The sequence below is a fragment of the Ipomoea triloba genome, chromosome 4 (assembly GCF_003576645.1).
Source record: "Ipomoea triloba cultivar NCNSP0323 chromosome 4, ASM357664v1".
Taxonomy (NCBI): domain Eukaryota; kingdom Viridiplantae; phylum Streptophyta; class Magnoliopsida; order Solanales; family Convolvulaceae; genus Ipomoea; species Ipomoea triloba.
In genome coordinates, this window is record NC_044919.1 from 396,350 (window position 1) to 406,679 (window position 10,330).

Here is a 10,330-nt window from a genome sequence, read left to right on the forward strand (position 1 = left end):
AGCTTGAAATTAAGACTGGTGAATGGTCTGAATTCATCATTGGCAGATGTTGGACAGTAGCATTCGAGAACCTTATCTTCCACTCAACGTTGCTTAGTGCTCGATCAAGTCTGGCTGCCTTGAAGGTTTGTGTGTTTAGGCCCCTCATCCATGTGAACTTTGATCCTTCATATCCTAAATCCAACAGACCTTCTCGAAAAATCCAATTTATGAAGTCCGAGCATCTTGCCGAATTAAAACACTCTGGGTTGCTTACTTCTTCCATATTTGTGACTGAATTGAAGTCCCCACACACCAACCACCCTGTCTGAGTACTAAGATTATAAGAGGAGAGGTCAGAAAATAATCTTTTGCGCAGGGATAGGTTCGGGCTACCGTATACAACTGATAACACCCATGGCGGTTGAAAGTCCTCCTTTACCTGCAAACTAATAAACTGTGGATGAGTGTTAATGGTGTTAATGGTAATTGACTCCTTCCAGAGGATCCAAATGCCTCCCGAAAACCCAAAGGCTTCCACTCGGATCCAATCTTGAAAACCAAGACTGTTACAAATCGTGGTTGCTTGAACACCTGAAACTTTAGGTTCGATTAAACATACTATATCTGGAGAATAGGTACGGCAATATTGTTTAAGGGACCGCCGAAAGGCTCTTGAGGCAGCACCCTGACAATTCCAAGAAAGACAAATCATTAAAACAGAAAAAAAAAAAAAGAAGCACAAAGGGTGCTCAGGAGCACACTTGATCACCCAACATCATATCACCAGGGTCAAATTGACCATCCTCATCAAACATAGATTCCTCAGGGTGAACCGGCCTGTTCGCATACTGCCCAATGTCCGGAGGGTCTCCACAGAGCTCATAGTCCATGTCAACTCTACAGGATGATTCTGGTATATCCTTCAAATGCTGAACAACTGAACTAGTGATGTGTTTTCCTTTGTTCGTGCCTCTAACCACCACATGTTCTGATTCAGCGGCAGCCCTTCTTGGAGCACCCCCCCTGCCTCCTCTACCTCTGAAAGAACCTCTAGCTACTGGAGTTAATTGCCTGTAAGACGGTTGTTGAGGGGTAGCATTGTAATCCTTTTGATTATGAGTCTCATGGTGAGTACGTCTTGCAGGCACTTCTTTCTATATAGGAGTGCAACCAGGTGTCATACCACAAAATCTTAATAATTTACACTTTTCTTAAGCATTAATCTAATGAACTTTAATCTTAGTCATCAAGTATTGTTTTTATATTCATATTTGTTATAAAACCAATGTCAACTTTTAATGTTTCCTTTGATTCAGTCCTCATACAATTGTTAATAATTTAATAAATTCATACAATCGAGTAACATTTTTAATTATTAATAAGTGAAATTATAACATAATTATAAAATTAAAATTATCTTGAAATGAGTGATTAAGTGGTGTAATATAATTTTTATATTTAATAAATATTGAATTTAATTTTTATTAATACTTTTTATATTTTTCACATAAAATGTATGACTTAAAAATTACTCCCTATTATACAGGACTACAGGAGCAGAATTTCATCTAAAGAAAGATTGTGACCAAGTGAGAATGAGTTCTACTATGGAGATTCTCAAATTTTACTCTCTAATGTGATAGGCATAAATGTAATATTGTTATTTTGTGATCCAAAACAAAAGTTATCTATATCTAAAATTGATAAGACGAAATAAAAATATGGAGTAAAATTTGAAAATACAACTAATATTTGTCGGGAGAATATTAAATATGGGAAATGAGATGGGGCCCAGAAGAGACAGTGACCTACTTCTAATAAGCACTGAAACGGCACTAGTACAAACGCCGAAGCTAATTCTGCAATCTTCCAATTCCATCCATATCAAGAACCCAAAAACAAGTCATGGAATCATACACAAATACATTAAAACTCCAACACAGTTTTCAAAGCCCACAGCCATTGCGATGTCATCTGCATACCTCTCTGCTCACTCCCTCTTCTTGTCCTTCAATGGCCCTCGAGGAATTTTACTCAAAACTTTTGCTTCAAACACTGCATATTGCTTGTTGATCTCCACCATTGCTTTCTCGGCAATTGGATCAATTTTGTCTTCATACTTCTCGTAAATGACTGGAACAGTATGCAGTAGTACAAATGCTGTTTCATTGAAAGGGAAGTCATTAGTACATGCTCAGTAATATATGCCATAAATTCAAGATAATTTAGCACAATTGGTTGCACTTACTTATGTAGAACAACGTCAAAAAATTGCACCAACTGCCAACAATTGAGAGGACCCATAGACCAGCAATTACCTGAAGAAAATGGAAGAAAATGTAAGATAGAAGGTTATTAACAATTAAAGAAATGAAAATAATAATTCAACAAGTTATCCACTGAATGAGAAAACTAGCACAACAGTCAGATATTCCACATCAGAATCTATTTAAGCATTATCAGAAAAGTGCAATTTGAAATTCTTAAATATGCATTTTAAAATTTTGAAAATGGATTTCTTTTATATTCTGAACCAGAGTTCATTGATATCCTAAATGTTATTGCTAGATGATGAGATAAAATCATTTTACTTTTGTACCACCCTGCAGCAGGGAGGAAAGAAAGACCAAGCAGGCACAAAACAGCAATTTAGGTATCAGGATTACAGAGACTTACGGCAAGAAACATCTTCAGATCTCTTCCAGATGCAATTTCTCGCAGCAAAGCCAAACCGCGGTTAATTTCAATTCTCAGGGCAGCAGCAACCTGAAGGAAGGGATCCTCTGGAATGCGAACTTCTGGGATGCGGGGAGGAGACCTGTCAAAATAATCATCTACATATTTAGTAGAGTGAAGTCCACCTAATTTTGAATCATGTAAAGAAGTAGAGGCCCACTTATTGATGAAGGATGATGCATTGGACAACAAGAACGAGATTGCAAGAGCAATTATCAAAACATGGCAGACTAGTGTTAGTAGGTGGTAATCAAGCAATTCAAACAGAACCCAGACAGCAGTAGCTCCACCAAGCACTCCAGCAGATATCTTCTTGTTCCTCCACAAAAACACATCAGCAGCTGCACCAATTAGACAGGAAAACCACCTCAGAATTTGAATGAATAGCAAACAATTCAATCATATCTGTATGCCATTTCCAAAAACAAACTTCCAACAGTTTGCATTCAATAATACATCCATTAGGAAACCAAAAACAGAAAATAAATCAGTCTCACAAACTTCAATGCCATTCTTACCTGAGCCAAAGGAATAGATAAATTTTTTAGCAATTAGAGCATGGTTTTCTCTTCTCATCAGTCATCAACAGTTAGACAACTATACAATCACATTTGCAAATCTACCTATCTCTTGAATTCAGATACTGTAGAGCTCTGAGCTTGGTTCAACTTCAAGGCAGATTGTACACATATAAAAAAATAATAATAAAAATAAAAATAAAAAACTAAAATATTCCATAAAGCAGCAAAGTAACAAGCAGAGCTCAAGAAAGCATTCATGACAAATAGAACTGCACAGGCAGCACAGTAAAAAAAAAAAAATTAAAACTACAAGCCACTACTCAAGCAATATAAAATAGATACAGATCTAGCTACATACTTTAAGAATCTTAAAACCCTAAACCACTCGATCTCATCTTATACAACCATACCGAGATTAGCTTTCAAAAACACCTACTGAAGTACTGAACACTGCAAATATAACAACATATAGATATAATATTCAAATTAATCGTAGCAGAAAAGACGGATCAGACGATTGTTAAAACCTCTAAATCCCTATTATAAGTTATCAACTAGCAACAAATTCATAAAAATTCAAAATTAAAAACTATGCAAATGCATATAAACAGTGCGTGTCTGTGTCGGTATAAACATACGTTTGCCTCCACCGAAAACCTTGTGCACAGGCCGTTCTCGGCCGAAAATCCGCCAAATCTTAGCCTTTACGGACGACGGCGACACATCAGCCTTCGGATGCTCTTTCTCAGATTCAGAATCAGAGGAAGACGAGCTGTCGGCCCGGTGAATCTTCTCTGCTATCTTCTCCATCAAGGATTCTTCGTGATGATCGGGATGTTCCGCGTGCTCCGTCATTTCCGACCCGATTTGCAAAAAGCACCCGAAATTCGATTGAGAAACTGAAAGCAACGGAGAGAGTGTAAATTGATCTCCCAGATACAATCTCGCTTTGTATATATATTGCGGGATGAATCGGACGATTCAAACCTGCGGGTTCGGGTCACACCGCTTTTCTTAATTTACGTGTCAACATGTTGTACATTTCATATATTAAAAAAATAAATAAAATCAACAACCATATTTAAAATAAATTATAATTGTTGAATGAGAGTTAAACTAAGTGAATTGAGATTAGTTGTAATTAATAATTATAATTGTATTTTTTCTTCATTAAAAATTATATATAAAATAAAACTTGAATCTAAATTAAATTATAGTACAAAATTTTTGAAATTTCTTAATGAAGGAGTTTACACTTTTCTTAAGCATTAATCTAATGAACTTTTTTCTTAGTCATCAAGTATTGTTTTTATATTCATATTTGTTATAACAACAATGTGAACTTTTAATGTTTCCTTTGATTCAGTCCTCATACAATTTTTAACAATTCAATAAGTTCATACAATCAAGTAACATTTTTAATTACTAATAAGTTAATTGTTAACATAATTATAAAATTAAAATTATCTTGAAATGAGTGATTAAGTGGATGTAATATAATTTTTATATTTAATAAATTTTGAATTTTTTTGCTAATACTTTTTTATATTTTTCACATAAAATGTATGACTTACAAATTATTATACAGTACTACAGAAGTAGGATTTAGATCTAAAGGAAGTTTGTGACCAAGTGAGAATGGGTTCTACTATAGAGAATTTCAAATTTTACTCTTTAATGTGATAAGTATGAATATAATACTTTTATTTTGTGTTTCAAAAAAAGTTATTTATATCTAAAATTGATGGGAGAAGTACCACCGATATTTGTCGGGAGAATATTAAATATGAGAAATGAGATGGGGCCCAGAAGAGACAGTGATTTTATAGTCTTTTAGAGCGGGGCGAGTGGGTCAGTGGGTGACCGACCCTGATATTGGAGGACACGAGGAGGGATAAAGATGGAATCATGGGCGGTGAATGGGCGGTCAGGATTGGACTTTAACACATCAATGCGGACCCCACAATTACCTGGAGTTGTTCTTTGTCAAAGCCACAGTGCTTCTTTTGTAAGGAACTGCCCCTCCAAAAAGAAAGAACAGTGCAGTTGTGGGGAACATCAAAGTGAAAACAGCTCAAAACATGTTAACGTAGGTCCGGTTAAGGTTAAAAACCATTGAAATTGTGCTAACTTTAACATCATTCATCAAGCTTACATGACCACCTCACACTTTTCCCGACATAAAAAATCGCGTGCCTAAAATAACATCACGTTTATAAGTCAATATGACCAATACTTTGCCTTTAATTGAATTGACCCGGTGTGAACGGAAATTTCATATCATAGTTTCCCTGTCTTGTCTAACCTTTTAGATGTGAATCACTATCAAGAATGACCACACATTTGAACTTTTAGACCATAAAATAAGTAATTCGTGAACTTACAATTTTGTGAAGAGACCAACACACACTTAAAGATGCAGCATGATGCTAACACCTAAAACATAACACAGATGGACACATAGTACATCTATCAATGAAACATCTATGAAGACACAACAGTAAAAAGGTCTTTGATTTGATGAAATGAAACAAGGTACATACTACATAGTGCAGAAAGCCACTGTTATTGTAAAACTACATTATTCATCATCTCATCATCTTGTTATGACTACATATAATGATATAACACCACTGTTAATGATCATGTGTGTTAGGCAGCTTCTGCTTCTGCTTCTGGTTTCTTCCAGAAATCAGAAAAGGTTGGGAGCTTAATCTCACCCGACTGAGACAATGGAATGGTAAAGTTTCCAACGACAGGAAGATCAATGATGAGGCCAATATCAAGTTGATAGTCAATGTCCCAATCTCCACCAATGTCCCTCGCCAAGTTCACCACCACACTGTGTGGCACCTTCACTGCCACATCCAGGGCGGTTGTGTCCTTTCCCTTAATTGACCCTGGGTCTGGAATTGTGCCTGAAGCTATCACCCTAAACATAAACCAACACAATTCAATTGAGATCAGTTTCGTGCAAACATCACCATTTCAATCACTGATTGGTGATTACCAAAACAAGCATTAAACAGAGAATCAAAAAATTAGGGTTGACTTTGAGTTTTTTCAATGGAAATTTCTGATCTAATTTTTTGAACCAGTGATTGATCGCAGTGCAGGAAAGATCTAAACAGTACGGAATCGATCGAATATAGAGCTAACCAAAATCTAGCAAGAATAATAAATCAGAAAAAAAAAATGAAGAAGAAGAAGAAGAAGGAAACCTGCCGGCGCTCTTGAGCTCGTATTTGATCTCGCAGATGGGAATGGGAACAGAGTAAGGATTCTTGACGTCGACCTTAGCTAGAAAGGAAAAACCGTCGAATCCAACACCCTTGATATCAACGTCGGCGATGCTGGCCTCCGGTTTCTCCATCTCCGCCAGCTTTTCTCCCACGAAATTCTTAGCCTTGTCCACCAGATCCATTTCTCAACCTCGAAACTGAAACTGAAACTGAAACTGAAAGTGAGAGATTTGAATCTTGTCTCTTTATGCACGTACGCTCATATATGTCATGACGTGGAAGTGTATGGCAAATGGAAAAGGATATTTATCATGCCAAATGCAAATAAAGGAAGCATGTAGACTATTGATGGATAGATCTAGGTAAGTGCCGTGGCCAATACGCGGCGATAGTCGGTAATGCCATTTCTTGTACCTGGTCTAGACCAATTGTTCGATTTTTTTTTAATACAACTGAACCTATTACATTGTAGTATCTGCTTATTTCTCGATCTATTAAAGCACAAAGAGTCAATTCGTCCCATTTCTCGATCTATTAAAGCACAAAGAGTCAATTCGTCCCACTGAAACTCGATCTCACGACCTCCTATATAAGAAAATCACTACATGTCATTTGAGCACAAATCATTTTATATACCATTCAATAGGGGTTTGATGGATCTGATGAATGCAGTTCAAATCTCAGTTCCGATCCATGGGGAGTTAATCACGGTGTCACATGTATGGTCGGTAGATTCATTGATCACAACTTTACAAGCCAAAAGTCAAGACCACGCAACGAAAAAACTGCAGTATAGAGGTTTCAGTCAAATTGATCATTGATAATTAAAATCAAAGTATACTCAAAATACCGGCCCAAGTATTATTGTGTAAAGCCAATGTCTTTTAGACTTCAGGATTAAGAGGATCATTACAAACTACAAAGACAGGAAGCAATTACAGTTGAACTATGCTCGACAAAGTCAAGAAAAGCCCGTTTCAACCTCAATAAAAACTATGAATTCAATTTGATCGGTTCTCTACCCGACGACACAAAATTCATGACATTAGGACATATTTTTTTTAAAAAAAAATCTGGTGTCTAACATCAGGAGAATGTATGATCCACAACTATGGATTTCAGATCTACATCAGTTGATAATCATCTTGTTCAGGAACTCGGCTTGTTCGGGGAAATACTCTAACAGTTCATCCTTTGTAACCCAAGCAAAATCATCACATTTATGAATATCAAACTTGTTGGCTGCGATCACTTGGGATTTAAAGAAGAAGCGCTGACAAAGTGAATGAGAAATAAGAAAACATAGGATAGAAATAGAAAACAGAGTGCCATATTGGATATCCCAAGGCAGTAATAGACTGCAAACCATCAAAAACTCACATACCTTTAAAGATGGAGTCTCCTTGTGATTCTCGTTAAGTTGTGTAACCATATGGCCCATTGGAGCATTCCCAACAAAATAAGTGTGAGAGAGGTCTCCTATCACAGATTTTAATGCAGACTCCGCACACTGCAAATAGATCATAGCATATATACTAATTTTTCCATCGTAATAACAATCGTAAAAAGTCACTCATCTTCATGTGTTAATGGAGGATGATACAGTTAACAGCACTTACCCTGCGCAGAGTCTCTTCTGATTCATATGCTTTTTCTGGGAAATGCCAGGCAGGCTTCCCACTAGAAAGTGTGGTGCCATGAAGGAGAAGATAGAGCCTTTTGTCAAGTGCTCTCTGTAATGACCTTAAATATGCAGGCAAAATTCCATAGTTAATGTGAAGGCAGTCCAAGTTTCGAAAGGCATACACATACTACAGAAATAAGAGTAATACTCCACGATATAATATACATGTAGCACATACTTGACTAATTGCCATAGGCTTTTCACGCATTCGGCTATTCTAAACATGGTGAGGATAAACAAAATAAAAGGAACAAATTGATCAATAGAAACATTGCTCCAGATAAATTCATGAAAGACTTTTGTTTTATATTGATTTTAACTGTTTTACACCTCTTTCAAGTTCCCCTCCTCCATGAACAAAGTATCTTCTGTGACTTTGGTATACAGTTACCAATATTTAGGTATATATTCAAGCTAAGCAAATGGAATACTACTCAGGCTCAGCTCACCATGAGCTAAATCAAGAGATTCAAGCTTGAGTTCAAGCCTGGGACTCAGGCCTAAAAATGTTTTTTTATAATGCCAAATACTATGATAATCTAGTATTCTAGTCAACCAAGTTATTTGCCAGTTAAAGCTCTGCTCATGCTCAGAATACCCTAAGTCAATTTGATTAGAAGATTCGCATCATTTCCATTTTCCACAACTACCTCACACAAAAATTTGGAAGGTATAGTCACTACATCCTCCATAGTAATTTTTTAAAAGAAACCAGTGCACAAGGCCATCTGTTGATTCAATCCCCTTCAGCACTGATTATAGAAAATATCAAAATGTTAACGAGAAGTTTCTCCAATGTTAATTTCTCTTTTGTGAAACGTGCAGCGATAGGGTTGCTCACGAGTTAGCAAGAGTACCATGTTCTTTGTCTGAATGTAAAGTTTGGTTTTGTTTTCCTCCTACTGTCATTGTTGATAGTTTGAGGATGGACTTGAATGATTAATGATATGTTCTATTTTACCAGTGCACCTCCTTCAAAGTAATCCAGCAAATTCTTCACTTATTTTTCATACAGAGAATTAATAATCAATGGAAAGCAATGCTTTTTTTTATACAAGTACTTGGAAAAACATTACTCCAATTTCTTTTTCACAAAGAAAAACATAAAAGAAATAGCTTGTGGTTGAAATTTCTGTTCAACTCAACACTAAAATGAAAAGTAATAAATGCATTTAGTTACTTACTTTCTGTCATTAGTTTTGTCGGCCTCAGTGATCCGAGGAGCTGGTGTATAATCAATTTGGTATTCACCTTTACCCCTGGAAAAAACAGATATATATGAACGCAATTGCTGGTATCATTGATGGTTAAAAGGCTCAAATATACTCCACTGAATACTTAAGGGCACATTCAAAAAGTTGGGAGCATCATGGCATCACAAAAAATATGAAAAGAGGATAGAAAGACAATATTGAGCCTAAAATAATAAGACAAAAGCAAGATCATACAATTCCATTCATTTCAAACTTCATCAATGCTGTCAAAAAAATGGGAATGTTAAGCCTTGAAAAACAGATAAATAAACATCCAATAATACGACCAAAACAAGATCATACAATTCCATTCATTTCAGACTTCTTCAATGCAGTCTTAGAGAACTAGGCATTAAATATCAAATATAAGCTGCAAATGTGCTGGAGAACAATTACATTCATAAAAAGTAAAGCATTACCTGGAATCAGCTTTTTTCAAGAAATTTTCTGGATACTCCCGTCTATATTGTTGCCGCCATCGAAACCTAAAAATGCACTACCATTAACTAACAACACAACGTCTTGCAAATCAACAATAGCATCCTCATTAAAGCATTCTTCATTTTTTTTTTCATTTTCTATGAATGAAAGCTTAAAACACACAAAAAGAGTCGACTGGAGCTCATTCATCATCATGAACTGAAATAATATAGAAATGAAGCTTTAAAAAATTTAAAAAAAAAAAAAAAACACTCACGAAAACTCCTGAAAGGCATAGACAACAGGATCGATCTTCGGAACCACAACTGGAAGTCTCTCAAAGAGGACAGACGCCACGATTTTATCGCCGCTCGAAGATGTGCTGAACCCTCGTTTTGCTAGCAAAGCTAGGCCCAAACACCTCCGCATTTTCGCAACCTAAGAGATGCCGGGGGGGGGGGGGGGGGGGGGGAAAAAAAAAAAAAAAAAAAA

At 36.2% G+C, this 10,330-nt stretch overlaps 3 protein-coding genes across 3 annotated transcripts in view; all 3 read right to left on the reverse strand.

Moving 5' to 3' along the window:
• Nucleotides 1–1,645: 1,645 nt before the first annotated feature.
• Nucleotides 1,646–4,138, reverse strand: LOC116015685 (reticulon-like protein B2). Its single transcript, XM_031255841.1, has 5 exons — nucleotides 3,878–4,138; nucleotides 2,879–3,059; nucleotides 2,659–2,800; nucleotides 2,231–2,300; nucleotides 1,646–2,142 (listed from the first exon to the last, which is right to left on the reverse strand). The coding sequence occupies exons 1-5, from the start codon at nucleotides 4,092–4,094 to the stop codon at nucleotides 1,973–1,975; spliced, it is 780 nt and encodes a 259-aa protein (XP_031111701.1). The 5' UTR covers nucleotides 4,095–4,138; the 3' UTR covers nucleotides 1,646–1,972.
• Nucleotides 4,139–5,726: 1,588 nt separating this feature from the next.
• LOC116015688 (desiccation protectant protein Lea14 homolog) lies at nucleotides 5,727–6,773 on the reverse strand. Its single transcript, XM_031255845.1, has 2 exons — nucleotides 6,461–6,773; nucleotides 5,727–6,171 (listed from the first exon to the last, which is right to left on the reverse strand). Exons 1-2 carry the CDS (start codon nucleotides 6,661–6,663, stop codon nucleotides 5,892–5,894), a joined length of 483 nt encoding a protein of 160 aa, XP_031111705.1. The 5' UTR covers nucleotides 6,664–6,773; the 3' UTR covers nucleotides 5,727–5,891.
• Nucleotides 6,774–7,285: 512 nt separating this feature from the next.
• The window catches only part of LOC116015400 (39S ribosomal protein L46, mitochondrial), a 4,479-nt gene continuing 1,434 nt past the window's right edge, over nucleotides 7,286–10,330 (reverse strand). The window contains exons 2-7 of the mRNA XM_031255450.1: nucleotides 10,116–10,276; nucleotides 9,838–9,903; nucleotides 9,350–9,424; nucleotides 8,101–8,224; nucleotides 7,866–7,991; nucleotides 7,286–7,754 (exon numbers count right to left, since the gene is read on the reverse strand). Coding sequence (XP_031111310.1) covers nucleotides 7,611–7,754; nucleotides 7,866–7,991; nucleotides 8,101–8,224; nucleotides 9,350–9,424; nucleotides 9,838–9,903; nucleotides 10,116–10,267 — 687 coding nt within the window. The 5' untranslated portion in view covers nucleotides 10,268–10,276 and the 3' untranslated portion in view covers nucleotides 7,286–7,610. The remainder of the gene's footprint in view (nucleotides 7,755–7,865; nucleotides 7,992–8,100; nucleotides 8,225–9,349; nucleotides 9,425–9,837; nucleotides 9,904–10,115; nucleotides 10,277–10,330) is intronic.